The sequence below is a fragment of the Talpa occidentalis genome, unplaced genomic scaffold (assembly GCF_014898055.3).
Source record: "Talpa occidentalis isolate TD23 unplaced genomic scaffold, MPIMG_talOcc4v2.1 talOcc4.15, whole genome shotgun sequence".
Lineage (NCBI taxonomy): Eukaryota > Metazoa > Chordata > Mammalia > Eulipotyphla > Talpidae > Talpa > Talpa occidentalis.
The window spans coordinates 52,345,729-52,361,338 of NW_023601543.1; the positions used below are offsets into that span (position 1 = coordinate 52,345,729).

Here is a 15,610-nt window from a genome sequence, read left to right on the forward strand (position 1 = left end):
CATGCCATGAAATATTCTTGTTTTGATTTTTTTCAACCATTTAAAAATGTAAAACCATTCTTAGCTAACAGGCCACACAAAGACAAGTGGTGAGGCTAACTGGTCTGTGGGCCCTAGTGCTCCAACCCCTGCTTTATAACAGAAGATGATTTTCCCTAGTTTGCACTGACCTCCTTTTTAGGCATACCAGAGTGCTTTAAGTCATCCCACAGGATCAACGCAAAGCAACCAGGCCTCTCAAAACAAAAACAAAAACAAAAACAAAAACAAACAAACAAAAAAACAGGAACATTTAAAACACATTCTACAATTTTGTGGAAACAACCTTGCTGAGAAAGGCATGACAATTCCTCACCCTAGTAATGCTCAGGAAATAAATTGAGATTTTGTTGAGAAAGCTTTAAAAAATAATAAATAAAACCAGCCCTTGTAAGCTGACTATAGATCTGAGACATCCAGGAATGGGAAGATAGGAGGAGGGCAGAAAAAAGTAGAGAGAGCACAATGGACTATGATGGAGGACAATGGGTGCTTTGGTGGTGGGAGAACTATGGTAACCTCATCTGAGGGGAGAAATCCTATATTGTGACAAAATTAACACATATGTAAAATCATGGTGTTTCGTTAAAATAAAATAAAATAAAATGTACTCTTAGACTTTGACTAAAAAAAGAAAAAAAGACATTCTCTCATGAATTGTGCTGGATGCTCAAAGGGGTCAGGGAATTCTTTAGAGTTCTTGGTTCTACGTTGGTCCAAGGGGCATAGTCTAAGAATATTGCAACTTTTCTTTCTGTACTAGATATTGTTTTCTCCTGATATGGATAATGACTATTTCTAGTTCTCTAATTTCTCTCTCCTAACCTCTGGAGAAGGATAGGTACCATTCAAAACAAATTTCCTGTTCTATTTTTCAGCTAGCTTGTTCTAGCTACATAGGCAAACTAATTTTTGCAATTAATAAGTGCCCCACTTGGGCCACTTCAAAGAAAGACACTTTTAGTTATTTCCCCCCATTGAAGAGGAATTACCCCCACTTGTAAATATTCTCCCCATAAATGTTGTACATAAAACTTGCAGGGTTGTTTGTTAGTTCTGGCATTCCTCATTTGGGGGGTTTTGGTCTTATTTTCCATGATTGAAGTGAACTCAAAGTTTGCTCATTTGACTATAGCCTAGCTTCTTTCAGTGTGACTGGAGGACTGGTTTAGCCTGTATGTCTTCCAGCGTATCTAACAACTGCTTAAAGCAATTATTGGGACTCTGGAGACAAAAGATCAAACATTTTATCATTCTCTCCACGTACAAGCACAAAGATATTTATAAATGTTTTCCCTACAGGCCTGCTACAGGTCTGAATATGTCAGAGGGAATACTTCTCCTTTACATTTTTTTTAAAGATTTATTTATTTATTTATACAAACAATGGGTACAGTCAGAAGCACGGGAGGGTGAGAGAATTCACCAGAGCCAGAGCAGGGAGCAGAACAGGCAGAAAGACCGAAGTACACTGCTGAGGGGAGCAGCGGGTGGCAGGAGAGATCTGAGTGCCATGTGGGACCCTAGCCCTGCGGCCGGGGATTGAACCAGTGCTGCAGAGGCTGCGGGCAGCTTGGCAACCCAGCGCTCAACCGCTGCGCCACAGGGGAGTCCCTCTCCTTTATCTTTGAAAGAGGCTTTTTCATATCTTGATTTTGAATTCTGAGCAAATCTTGTCTTAGTTGATTAAGGAGAATGTAACAACCGCCAAGCAACAACCCTGCCTTTAGTTCTTTTCAATGAAGCCAGATTTCCAAACTGGATATTGTAATTCCCTTTCTTTCACCTTAGCAAGGATTTCCTATCCCATCCAGGACAAATACATGTCAGTGCCAAATTGGAAACTGGAATCTCCATTTCTGCTCTCCAGCAGAGGATTTCTTGTCCCATCTGGTACAAATATAATTCTTTAGAAAACTCAAGGACCATCAACCAAACTGGGAGGTCTGAGACCCATGGGTACTCACTAGTCACCACATCTTGAGCTCTGAGGAGCCAGATGAGCTCAAGGGGCCCTTGCTGGTATCAAGCCACCCAGTCTCCTCACTGCTGGTTTAATCAATGTTTCTGTGTCCCATCTGTAGAGTTGCCATTTCTTGACTTATATAAATTAAGCCAAGTATAAGTAAATGAAGTTATTAAAGAATCAAGACTGAGGAACTGAGCCCCAGTACAGCATCCAAATAGCTCTGGGATAGCTACTTAAATTTTGAGACTTAAAATGAAAATGTTATACAATCTGCAAGGGAAACATTTTACATTTTTAAGCATTCTCACTGAGAAATCTGGGAAGACTTTTGGTTAATGTGTCTTTTGGATGTTATCTATGTATTGAGAAAAACAAATGTTAAAATTTACAGTATCTATTTAGAGCCTTATCTTATGGGTTCTACAAGCTTTACCAATGCCATAAGCCTCAATGTCTGTTGTTTTTGAAGTTGCTGATTTGCTCTGAAACAACTTTTTATTGTTGCTGACACAGCTTCTTCACAAGATCGTCCAGTACAGCTGTGTCTTGCTCTTTAGCTTGCACTTTTTTGAGACCAGAGAGAGGGTATCCCTTGAATATTTGATTTGTGCTTACAGAAGAAAATTAGCTTAAGGGATTTTAAAATTAATTCACCAATTAAATTCACTTCATGTTTAAATAATTTATTTGATGTTCACTAATTGTGTGTTCATTTCAATCCTCGACATGTATCTGCCAGACATGAAAAACAGTGGCCATAACGAATGACAGTATTTCTGAAATACACTTTATGAATATAAACATTTCTAAAACAAAGAGAAAACTGCTATATGAAAAGACACAATGAAATTCTGAACATTTCTCTGATTTACAAAATTATACCTTTTTGTTTTCCACAAAATGAATACAACCACTTTAAAAATATGTATGTGCCTGTGTATATCCCCCACACAGTACAGAAACAAAGTGGCAAATTTTTAGTGCACTGCCAAAGTACTATAACTGTCATTCAAGACATTCACATGCAAACACTGCTGGACTACTATACTAGATAAAATGAGATTATTAGCAGAACTCCTGTGCAAAAACTTTTGTAAAAAGCAAATACTGGAACAGAAATCCACTTTTCATATGAACAGTATATAAAATATTTTATCATCTGAGTAATGTATACACATAGTACTATTTAATCTTAGAAAATAACTTCTTAATGTACACAAGAACTGCAGTGTAGACTCTGTAAATGTTTTTGGAAATAAATGGGTCATGAAAAGGTCTCACATAGAGCATCAGGAAGCCACAAATCCATTAAAAATAAAAAAAAGGAAATGCATGGCAAGGACCAAAATGCACATTCAAGGGAGTAGAGTAGGGAGAAAGGAACAGAAACCTATTAAAATGGAAAACTAAAATTGGTTATGACACAAATGAATCATGGAATTTGGATGGTGAAAAGGGAGAGGAGAAAAGAATTTCTCATCTTTGCTATAAAATACATATAGTCAGTTACTAGCCAAAGCCCACTTGGAATGTGCGTTGGCTATATTGTCACACCAGTCATAGCTCAGAGTTTTGAAAAACTGCCACAAAAGGTTATTTTGAATAACTAATAAGATACTAGTTATGAAGATGTTTCACAAAATGCTACATGCATGTAAGACAAATAGTTTATGCGATATTGAATTCAACTTTTTTTTTTTTTTAGTGTGATAGCTTTTCAATAGAATTAGCGTAGGAGTGGTACTGAGGGAGCTAGAAAACAAGGATTTTGAATAATAGTTTCCCAATAAAATTCCCAAGATTAACCTGGCAAATGCCCAGCCAAACAGAGTTGACCCAAAGTGGGGGCAAGTTCAATCTTTCCTTCCAAAAGAGGTAGAAATCGCTGTTTCATTTTCCTGTTTTCATGCAACCAGATGCCATAGTCAAGGTAACCTCTGACTCTGGAAGCTGAGCAAAGATGGAAACAAATTGATCTAATGGAAAGGGATTCAGATTTACATAAGAACAATTTCTCCACTCATGGCATTTTCCCACAAAAATTCCTGCCTCACCCTAACCCTCACACATCTTACTATTTGCACATTAATAGGATTAAATTGTACAAATTTCTGCCTTATAGTAGTAAGGGCTGAGAAGGTAAAAGGATTATACAAATAAATAAAAATGTGCCAAAGCACACAATATTTTTCTTTACAAATTAATAAGTAGAAATGTCTAAGGTATGTTAGGCATATGTGTGCATTGCCGGCCATCTGACAACTAGGAAACTGAGGCCTAATGAGACTAATGCGACATCACTTATTGAATACAAATCTGTGCATCTTTTTCATGTAAAGTCTTGGCTGGCAATTTTTGTCAAAAGCAGTTAAGGAAAATAAATGGTGAGAACAGTCAAGTCAACACATTTTCTTTTGCTTTTTTTTTTCTTGTGGGTTCTATCATAATTTGAGAAAATATTTTAGCATTAAATGTTAGTTCTATTAAACTTTTATAAGTGACTTAAACAGAATTCTTCATTTCATAGCAATTCTCTCATGAACAATTCCTGATATTGAAACACAGCTAACTATGAATTAATGCATTGATCAGCAACAGCTGCAAATATCACAAGAGAAAACCAGACATGTATGTGCCAGCTAACAAAAGGCAACAAAACTTATGAAAGATTCCTGCTCAAAATATCATATTTCCAATATTATCAAGTCTCTAAATACAACCACCAAATCAAGGGAATAAAGGAAGAAGGAACATTCTTAAGTAAATGTAGTAACCTGTGTAAAAAAATTCATAGACTGTGGCAAACACTACATGTGAAGCAACCTCATTTCTTCAAATGAATAAAATTTTCAAGGAAAGAAGGGGAAACAGATTAAAAAGACATGTAATAAGAGACTTATTTGGATCTAAAATATTAAAAGAAGTAGCATTTAGAGACAACTGGAACTTTGAATCTTCACAAGACATTTACTGGTAGTAAGGAATTATTATTAACTTTAAATATAATGGAATTTTATCTTTTTATAAAAATAGCCCATATATTATACTACTACATATTGATTATTTATGAATGAAATAATGTGATGTCTGGCATTTATTTCAAACAAATACTAGAAAAAGGAGAAAGTGTATATTAGCTAAACAATATTGTTCATGAATTGATAATAGATGAACTTGGGAGTCAAGTACATGGATATTATTATATGTGTATTTTATGCATGTTTGGAGAAAAATGCACATGCAACACCATCACTCCAAGATATCCCAATTTTTTTTCAAGGAAAGAAGCATATAATAAAGGAATCACAGTGTTGAAAAGACCTTAGAAACAATTTATTCAAAGCACTTCATTGCTAGTTACTAATTATAAAGGGAGTGTAAGTATTCCCAAACAGGAGTTAATGCTTCAAGAAGTTGGAATCGACAAAGTGTCAAAAATACCCTGTCATAAGAAAACACTTTATTTTTCCTGGATAGGAAGATGAAGCATTTAATCCACAGGGAAATTTGATTCTCATATTCTATCAAGTTTCCCTTCTACTACTCAAAGCTTTCAATTATGTAATATTAGGAGATAATGGCAAAAACAACAAGTTAAACATATTTTTGACTCATGACAAACACGTTCAACAAAGTACCCTGGATGTAAAACTTCCTGCAAAGCATTCTGTTACTGCATTTTTGACTAGCAAAATTTAAATAAACCAAGGACTGAGGAGGCACAAAAGGCAAATGAGGTAACAAACACCAACAGAAATGTAACCATTATGCTTGTAGTCACACTTCTGACTGACTAATTTACACCACTGTGCTGGAAAAATGGTAATGACAGATCAACCTTTTGAATAAATTGACCTAAAGAAACTGCATGAAACCACAATTACAAAATTTTTATCTTCAACAAAAATGAAATTTGACCTTTGACAATTCTCCATAACACAACAAAGGCATAGTTTATGACCGTTTTTAATGGGAGGCAATAGAACTGAGGGCTTAAAGAAACAGTGACAGGATTTTAAAATATCTTTGGAGTTATATATCTTAATAGATGCCCATGACCTACACATTCACCTCAAGCCTCGGCATTCCTACCTTTAGGAAAGGAAAAACAATCTATTTAAGAAAAGGACTTAACTAATAGAAAACGTTTGTAAAATGGGCTAAAAATCTTACCAGAGTTCTGAGGGAGAACTGTTGAAATGGTTAGAAACAATCAAGGATTTCTTCTATTTACAAATTCAGGTATACTTTTTCACTGAATGAGTACCACCAATTTGAAAATTAGAAAGACAGTACAGATGCCTTTTTTTTTTTTTTTTGTGGGACCCTCGCTGCAGAGGCTGCGGGCAGCTTCCCAACCCAGCGCTCAACCGCTGCGCCACCGGGGAGACCCTACAGATGCATTTCTGTACTGTACACCGCCAAAGTGCCGTGATAACTGTTATCCACCAGCATCTACATGCAGACAGTACTGCGGCTAGAAGGTTTCAGAGCATCTAATAGAGTTTGTTAGCATAAATGCATGGTGAAGAAAATTTAGAAAAGTCAAAGAAGCACATGTCTCACTAAAACCTTACATAAAGGTCCCCATTGCCACTTGATTCATATATAAACGCATTGAAATCTAAATTCAAAAAATAATTTCTTAGTGCCACTCAGACTATTGTGACTCAACACATGGGCAAGAGGAAAATGTTGAAGAGGTGGTGATGACCAAAATGTCCCGCCTAATTAAAATGTTTCAAAAAGAGATCATTGGTGGGCTTCCCCGGTGGCGCAGCGGGTTGAGCGCAGTGCTGCGAAGCTGTCCACAGTCTCTGCAGTGTGGGCTCGATTCCCGGCTGGCCAGGATGATCCCCACATGGCGCGGCAGACCTCTCCTGTCTCGCCCGCTGCTCCCCTCAGCAGTGTATTTCAGTCAGTCTGCCTGTTCTGCTCCCCGCTCTGTATCTGATGAATCCTCTCACCCTCCCGTGCATCTAGCCTGTACCCCGACTCTTGTATAAATAAAATAAATCTTTAAAAAAAGAGAGAGAGATCATGGTAAGGACTGGCATGCTAGAGGGTAGGTTGTAGAGGGAGCAGAGCTGGAAGAAGGTAACCGACACCAATTAAAATGGAACAGAACTACTGGTCATAAACAAATGTGATTATGAAACTCAGAAGAACAGAATGGGAGAGGTGAAAACACTTCCTTTTTGTTTTCAGATGTGTATGTGTGTGGGTGTGTGGGGGGGTGTTACTTAGCAAAATGCATCTGTAAAGTGAGCTAAGTAGATTTTAATATGAGTTTTGATGTGTTACAGTTAAAATTTTGCCACAACTCTGACACAATTGTGAGGAGCAAATTTAACAGTTGTGAAAGTGCCACATAAACTGTAAAATGCTATATTCGTGTAAGACAGAAAATATTCACTCAGACTGCAAGCAAAACCTCCCATCCCAACTCTGGGAGAAGGGAGGCAGGTGAGCTCTCTGGGTGAGAAAAATCTCACTCTAGCCCACTGATTTCCCGATTTTCTTGGAACCCCAGGCTCTATAGTCACTCCATGGGCTGGCTTTGAATGCAGAGCAAAAACACTATAATTTGGTCTACCATTAGATATACATGTGGGCAATATCACACAAGAATTGTGTAGAGGAAAATCCTTCTCAGTCTGTGGAAGAAAGAGATTCTCTTCCTTGCTTCTTAACCCTCATAAACCTTTTCTGCCTGCACAAACGTGATATTAAATTATGCTAATTTCCCCTCTTTGAGGAAGGAATGAGAGAAGCAGGAAAAGGCTCACTAAAATATTCCAAAACAGTAATATTTTCTGTCCAACACTAACTATTGGGATTAAAAAAAAAAAAAAAAAAAAGATGTCTAAGATGCACCAGGCATGTTTACATTACAATGACTGTTTTACAGCTAAGGAACTCAGGCTTAGAGAGACTAAATAACTTATGTAAGGCCACTTATTTGACATCAAAAATCAGTATTTCACTCTGGTTCTGTGTCATCTCAAAGCCTTGGCACTTTCTACAACAACACAGCCTTCCATCAAAACAGAGGATAGAACGATAAACAGATAAAAAGAACCGACCCATAGTCTTAGCTTTCTTATTTTTTCAAGCTTCATGACTAGATTTTAGAAATCTTTTGGCATTTTGTAAAATTTTCATTAAGTTTTTAAAGTTAAACAACAGTTTCATGTTCTCTGATCATTAACTCTCAATGCAGTTTTCATTACATTAGAAGCACATGCAATAGTTAATCACTGTAAAATGTCCTAAGTTTTTTCCAGAAAGAGCACAAAATCATGAAAGTACAGAGCTGAAAAAGACATTAGAAACACCTTATTTTATAAATAAGGAAATTAAGGCTCAGATAGGTTAAGTGACTTGCTCAGGGTCACCCAACTTGACAGTTCCAGACTCAAGATCAGAATTTAAATCTCCAAACTTGTAGCCCAGGGCTCTGTTCTTTGTCAAACCTATGAAAAAATGACTGCATTTTAAACATTCAGTCCAGAATATCCTTAAAATTGAGTGTAATTAATAAAAGTGGTGAGGAATGAATAGTTAGTTCATACCAAAAATGAGCTGCTAGTCACTGTGATAAGATCTGTTTCTTTCTGAGAACCATGGTTCCCTGGGGGATTGGAGAATCCAAACTGGGTTTCTTGCTCCTGTCCAAAGAAGTCAGAGTCAGGATGCACTACGTTCCAGTCCACTTTGGTTGGTGTCAGTAGTTCTGAGACACTGTTTTCACAAAGAGTGCTTGAAGGAGTCAGAGCATCTGTGTCCCCTGTTAGCTTACTGCTGGGGGTCAAAGCTTGGGGCTCTTGACTGGAGTTTTTCACAGCCAAAGAGCCCAGAGATCCCAATGGCCCTGCACTTAGACTGGAGACATCATCCACATCTGAGGGGCTCTGCTGAAAACCCGCGGCAGTCGTTCCGAAAAAGAGGGAGGTATCCAGACTCTGAGGAAGGTCACTGGTGGCCATCAAGGACCGAGGGTCCACAGCCTGCCCTAAGGCAGTATTATTATTATTATTATTATTATTATTAGCAGGGAGGTTCCCTGCCAGAGTTGAGCTCATAGAAGCCACATCAATAGTCAAGATCCCAGCGTTCACCAATGCGGTGTCCAGCACTGCAGCAGAGCTACTGCTAGGCACATCAGAGAAGAGAGACACTAGCTCTGCATCACTGAGATCCCTCTGTCCCTGGCTGGTAAGTTCACTGCTGGGCGTAAGAGAATTTGCAGCTTCCAGCTGAGCTAAGAGTTCCTGGCCCAGGTTGTGCCTTTTGGCCATGTGTGTCTTCATGCTGTGCTTGGATGTGAATAGTTTATTACAAGTGGAGACTGGGCAACGGCTTTTCCAAGTGTCCACAGTCTGCAAGTGTTTCTTGGAGTGAATGTAGAGGCTGCTTCGAGCAGAGAACCTGGCACAGCAGCCTTCCACTGGGCACACAAAAGGCTTTGTGCCCAGGTGGGTTATGCTGTGGCCTTTCAGATGTTCGGCCCTTGTGAAAGATTTCCCACAGCCTTCCACAGGACACATGAATCTCCGGTCATCGTCGTGTTTCCTTTTATGCCGTAAGAGCTTAGACATGCTGGTGAAGTTCCAGCCACAGCCATCAAAGTCACAAAGGAAAGGTCTCTCGCCCGTGTGGCTCCTCAGGTGAATTTTCAGTCGACAAGCTTTGTCGTACTGTTTGCTGCAGCCAGGAAAGGAGCAGGAAAAGAGTTCCTGTTCCCTAAAGTGGGCGCGATTATGGGAAAACAGAGCACTCACCGTGATAAATGTCTTCTTGCAGCCGGAAAACGCACACTGGTAGGGCCTCTCAGGCTCAAAGTGGCTGCGCTGGTGGGCGCTGAGCTTGGCCTGGGTGGGGAAACTCTCCTCGCACACCTCGCACTTAAATGAGTTCTCCTGCTCATGGCCCTTCATGTGCGCCTTGAGGTTGTACACCGTGGTGAAGCTCTTGCCACAGCCGTCGGCAGGGCAGCCGAAGGGCCGCAGTTTGTCGTGCGACTGCAGGTGTCTCTTAAGCTTGTAAGAGGTGGTGAAGGTCCAGCCGCAGCCACTCAGGGGACACTTGAAGGGCCGCTGGCCCTGGCTGCTGCTGTGAGTCAGCAAGTGCACCTTCAGCTGGTGCTTCTTGGCGAAGGTTTGTCCACACTGCGCCTCAGGACACAGGTACAGCACCACGCCCGCGCCCGGGCCCGGGCCCGGGCCCAGCGGCCCTTGGGTACTCTCAGCGGCGGCCCGGCCCTCCGCCTCCTCTTCAGGCGCCGCCGGGGCGGGTGCGGGTTCGGCCGGCTCCGCTAACAGGAGGTCGGGAGGCAGGTCCGGACAGTCGCCCGGCTGCGCAGCGTGCGGGGCCCCTGCTTGCGGAGCGATTAGACCCCCAGGCTGCAGGGCAGGCGCCACTCCGGGCTCCCAGGCTGGCGGCGGGGGCGTGGCTAGGGTGAGGAAGCCGTTCTCCAAGCGCAGCAGCAGGTCCTGGTTGTGGATGGTGACGGTGCCCGCGAAGGCCGCAGCTGGGCCCAGACCTGGGGAGGGGATCGGGGCCCGGACTGGGGCCACTGACAAGCAACGGGGCCCAGCGCAGGCAGGCCCGCGGGGTTTGAGCCGCTCTCACCCCCCTGGAGCCCTGGGCTTGACTCAGCCTCCTCCCTCCATACGGGCCCTAAGGCCTGGCCAGAGCCCGCTGTCTCCACGTCGCCACCCACCGGGTCCAGCAGCACCAGGAAGAAGTCGTCGCCGCCGCCGCCGCCGCCGCCGCCGCCGCCGCCGCCGCCGCCGCCGCCGTCAGCTTGATTAGGCCTCGGAAGCAACAGGCTCGGGCCCGGGCCCCGTGAGGCCGCGCGGGCCTCCTCGCACCGCGGTCCCGGCCCGCCATCTTGGGGGCCCCGGAGCAGCAGGAGGCGGCGCGCGGGGACCCGGCCAGCCCGCGGGTCGGGGCCTCCGTGGACCCGGCCGCCGCCCGCGGGGCTGCCAGCGCCTCCGCCCCGTCGTGTCCCGCGAGCCGTGAGCAGCCTCGGGATTTCCATCTCCGCGTCCGTGAGGCCTGGGCTGGAACCGGAGCCGCGGAGGAGGCGCGACCCCGCCCCCTGCCGCGGGCCTGAACACGATCCTGAAAGGGAAAAAAAAAAAAGTGCAATGCGCAGAAACTGGCCCTATCAGATATTAAAACGTGTTTAACGCCACAGTGATTTAAATATTCTGGTACCGGGTCTCTGGAACAGAATAGAAAGCCCAGAGGCAGTGTCCGGTATGCGTAAATAAGTGCCACGATTAATATTCCTAGGAAATCAAGGAGGTCTTCTAAGGTACTAGAGAAATGACAGCTCAATCCAGCATAAATGGTGCTGGGATATCTAGGTATCTATCTGCTAAATGCAATTTAAAAGGGTAAACACACTTGGCATGTACGCTGTATACACCAAAGTAAGCCACCCCATCCCCTCCCAGTGCTAAGCATGGTGCTTAGTGCTTTTCCTGTGTTAAAATTTGTTTCTGGGCTAGACTGATGACAGGAAATTCCTGAAAGAATGCACTGTGTCGATATTTACCTACCATAGTGCTAGTAATTCGTACTAAAAATGATGCCCTGCCCCCCATCCACATACGCACGAACGCACACACACGCACACACCGAACTGCCATATCCAGTACTGACCTGAGTAAGGTGCTCAGGAACATTTGCCACATAGTTAATGATTTTTGTCCTACTGATGCAGAGGTAGGTTTAGCTAACACTCATGTAACCAGGACCAGAATGAGGAAGAAGTAGTGCCAAAACACAATACCACTGTTTAGCCTAGAAATGCAAAGTCTGGACGATGAAACCACTTATGTTGAAATCGGGAAAACACAACAACTCCTGGGTTCTCCCGATACAGTGCACAACTTAAACCAACACTTTGCCCTTCCACCTCTGGCTACCCCATGGTAAATTTCGTGTCCTATCTCACTGCCCAAGGAGGACCTTCCTCAGTTTATTCTAGATCCTCTAGCAGTGGAAGTCTCTGGAGAGGAGTACCAGTTAAATGTGAGTACCAGTTAAAAATTAAGGCTAAACACTAAGTCACTGCAAGGGACTCTCCTGAGAAAAATGCACAGATAACTGACCATGTCCAGTAATCCCCGTGTGCCTGCTTGCATTTAAGTGTGGTGGCCCAGGTTTTGATAATTTATAAAAGATTATAGCCATGTAACCAAGACCATGGCCAAGAAATAGACCATTCACAGCCTTCCAGAATACAGCCAGCCACTGTATTGCTCCCCATTACAGCCCACAACTTCCCATATGGCTATTACCATTATCGAGACTTTGTGACATTTTCAGTGCTTTTCTTTGTAGTGTTACCACTTATGTACACACCCCTAAACAATACAGTTTATATGAAATTACTTAAACAGAACCGCCCTGTGTGCTTCCTTTCATGGCTTGCTTCTTTCACTCTGCATCATACTTATTTAAGAGACTCAACCATGTTGTTCATAGTAGCTGTAGATCATTTGTCTCCATTGTTGGCTAGCATTCCAGTGTATGATTTTAGCAAAGTGATGACGATTATACCGTTCAATAGTGGACGTGCACTACGGCATTTCTGGTTTTGGACTATTATTGTGAGCAATGCCGCGGTGAACATTCTTGGGTAGTTCTCATGGGACACCTGTACATAAAGTCACTGGGCCAAACAGTATGCCTATCTTCAGCTTTTCCAAATGATGCAGATGTTTTCCATAATTTCCAATCAATCCAGCCAGTAGCATAGAGAGGTCCTGCTACTACACATCTTGACCAGCACCAAGTATCGCCATATTGTTTGTTTGTTTGTTTTTTGACTGTTACTATTAAGCTTTTGCACATTCTCATGCACATTCTCATTCAAGCCTTTTGAATTTTCTCTTCTCTGAAAGACCTGGTCAAGTTCAAACTTTCAATCATTTTTCTACTCGATTTTCTCTTGTACTTACTGATTTAGTGAGTTGTTTATGTGTTTCAAATACTAGTCCATTGGTATTTATGTGTGTGACCAAAATATCCCCTTACTCTTCTGTTAACATTTTCACTTGCTTATGCTGTGCTTTGTAGATGGACAAGCTCAGCTATAATATAGTAAAAATGTCCATTCTTTTCCTTGTGGATATATTCACTTTCGGTTTAAGAAATCTGTCTCTACCCTGGGACCATGAAAATAATATCTGTGTTGTTTTCTAAAATTATTTACGGGGAGAGTCTTACCTTCCACACTGATATCTTAATCCACATGCAAGTCATGGTTGTGTATGGTGTTGAGTAAGGTTGCATTACATTTTTATTTTCACGTGGATATCCAGTTGTCTCCATGGACCTCATATTGAAAAGCCTGCCCTTTTCCAACTGATATGCAGCACCTCATATGTCATAAATCATCTACCTATGTAATGGCTAGTTTCTATGCTGTCTTATAAGTGCAATGGCCTCATCGATCCATGTGAAATATCATGTATCTCTATTAATTACTACAGAGTCCATAGTCAATCCTGATATTTGAATAACACTGATTGTTTCTTCCATGTTCTTCAAAAGTTTCTTGGCTACCTTTGGCCCATTTTGACTCCATTTACATGATCAATACATCAGAAAACTCAACCAAAAACTTGTTAGTGATTCTAAATAGAATTGTGTTTATTTAACTTTTAAATTTGACTGTTTTTTCAATATTGAATACTTGATTCATGGGTATGGTCTCTCTCTCCTTTTAATAAGAGCATCTTTAATGTGCCCCAATAATATATTATAATTTTCCCATAATAGGACATTTTAATTTAAAAAAAAGAGAGAGAGGCCCTCCCTAGTGGTGCAGGGGTTAAAGTCTCAGCACTATCAAGTTGTCACCAGCCACTGTGGCATGAGTTTGATCCCCGGCCAGGGAGCTAACCCACGTGGCACCACAGGCATCTTAGGTCTGACCCGCTGCTCCCCTCAGCACTGTATTTCAATAGATCCGCCTGTTCAGCTCCACATTCTGTCTCTGGTGAATCTTCTCACCCCCCTCAAACCCCCCCCCACACACACACACCCCTCTGGCCTATACCCCAGTGTAAGGTAAATGGTTTTCAGGCTTTTCTATCCTCCCACCATTAGGATTGCCCTGCCTGATGGGGTACCTGCAGTTGTTACATTGTTGTGCTGTTTACTTCTGTGAGCCATAGGAGGATTATTGAGATAGTCACCAACAGAGGAAGAAGTGGAAGAGGCAGGTGAGAGTAAGGGGAAAAATAACACCAGAGAAGCCCAGAGTGAAGACTTGCATCTCTGCCTGCCGTGTACCTGGTTGCTGCACTACATGTAAAAGCTCAATAAAAGCCTGAGAAACCCACCGAGGGCTCCAGGACTCTCCTTTACCCCAGTCTGCTCGAATCTTAGAAAACCTGCACTGTGCCCATCCTGCCCCCACACCCAGTTCTTGTATGCATAAGTAAATAAAAAATAAATAAATAAAAGTAAATAAAAAATAAGTAAATGAAAAATAAAACTTTTTTCAAAAAATAAGGACTAGCAAAAAACAGTTCTTTAGTAATGTTTGGAAACTTCAAAAGACCACTTTCATTAGTCAATGGCGCAACCAGACAAAAGATAAATAAGGCTATAGAAGGTTTCAGCCATAATGGAATCTACAGACATATAGAAAATACTGTACACACCAACAAAAAAATACACACTTTTCTCAAAAACACATGGCACATCTTTTTTTTTTTTTTAAATTGAGGCAGCATTGGTTTACAATATTGTATGTGATTCAAAGGCAAAGGATCACCCCTTCTCAGATGCATGTCACCACACCACATCTACCACCAAGGCACCCCTAAGCCCTCCACCATAATCCACTGTACCCCCTGTCGTCTTTGTTTATACCCTCATCCTGCTGTCTCTATATTCCACATATAAATAAAATCATCTGGTATTTGTCTTTCCCCTTTTGACTTATTTTGATTAACAGTATGCCCCTCCCCCAATTCCATCACTGTTGTTGCAAATGACAAGAGTGCATCTTCTTTTTCTATAGCTGAGTAGTATTCCATTGTGTATTTATACCACATGTTTTCCAATCCACTTCTCTGTACTTGGTCACTACGTTTGTTTCTATAACTCAGCTATTTTAAGAAGCACTACAATGATCATATGAGTGCATATTCCACATATTTGTGTATGCTTCTTCATGTTTGCTTATTTTCAAACTAGTGTTTTTGCATAATTTGGGTAGATATCTAGGAGAATAATCCCTGTATCATACGTTAGGTCTATTTTCAATATTTTGAGAGACCTCCATATTGTTTTCCATAGCCTAGAGCAGTCCACATTCCCACCTACAGTGTTGTAAGAGGATTCCTCTTCCTCCAGATCCTACCCAACACTTGTTGTGTCTAGTCTTTTTGATAGGGTCCATTCCCACAGGTGTGAGATGGTATCTCATGGTAGTTTTTCATTTCAATTTCCCAGATGATAAATGATGATGAACTTTTTTTTTTCCTGCACTTGGCACATTCTTCAGAATAGAACATATGTTATAACGTAATAAAGCTCTTAATAAATTTGAAAAGTTTGAAATCATGC

General features: G+C 41.7%; 1 protein-coding gene across 1 annotated transcript; it reads right to left on the minus strand.

The window, feature by feature from the left end:
• Positions 1 to 2,384: 2,384 nt before the first annotated feature.
• ZXDB (zinc finger X-linked duplicated B) lies at positions 2,385 to 11,091 on the minus strand. Its single transcript, XM_037512326.2, is given in 2 exon segments — positions 2,385 to 10,607; positions 10,610 to 11,091. Coding segments are annotated over 2 exon segments (2,475 nt in total). The 5' UTR covers positions 11,055 to 11,091; the 3' UTR covers positions 2,385 to 8,577.
• Between the last annotated feature and the right edge of the window lie 4,519 nt (positions 11,092 to 15,610).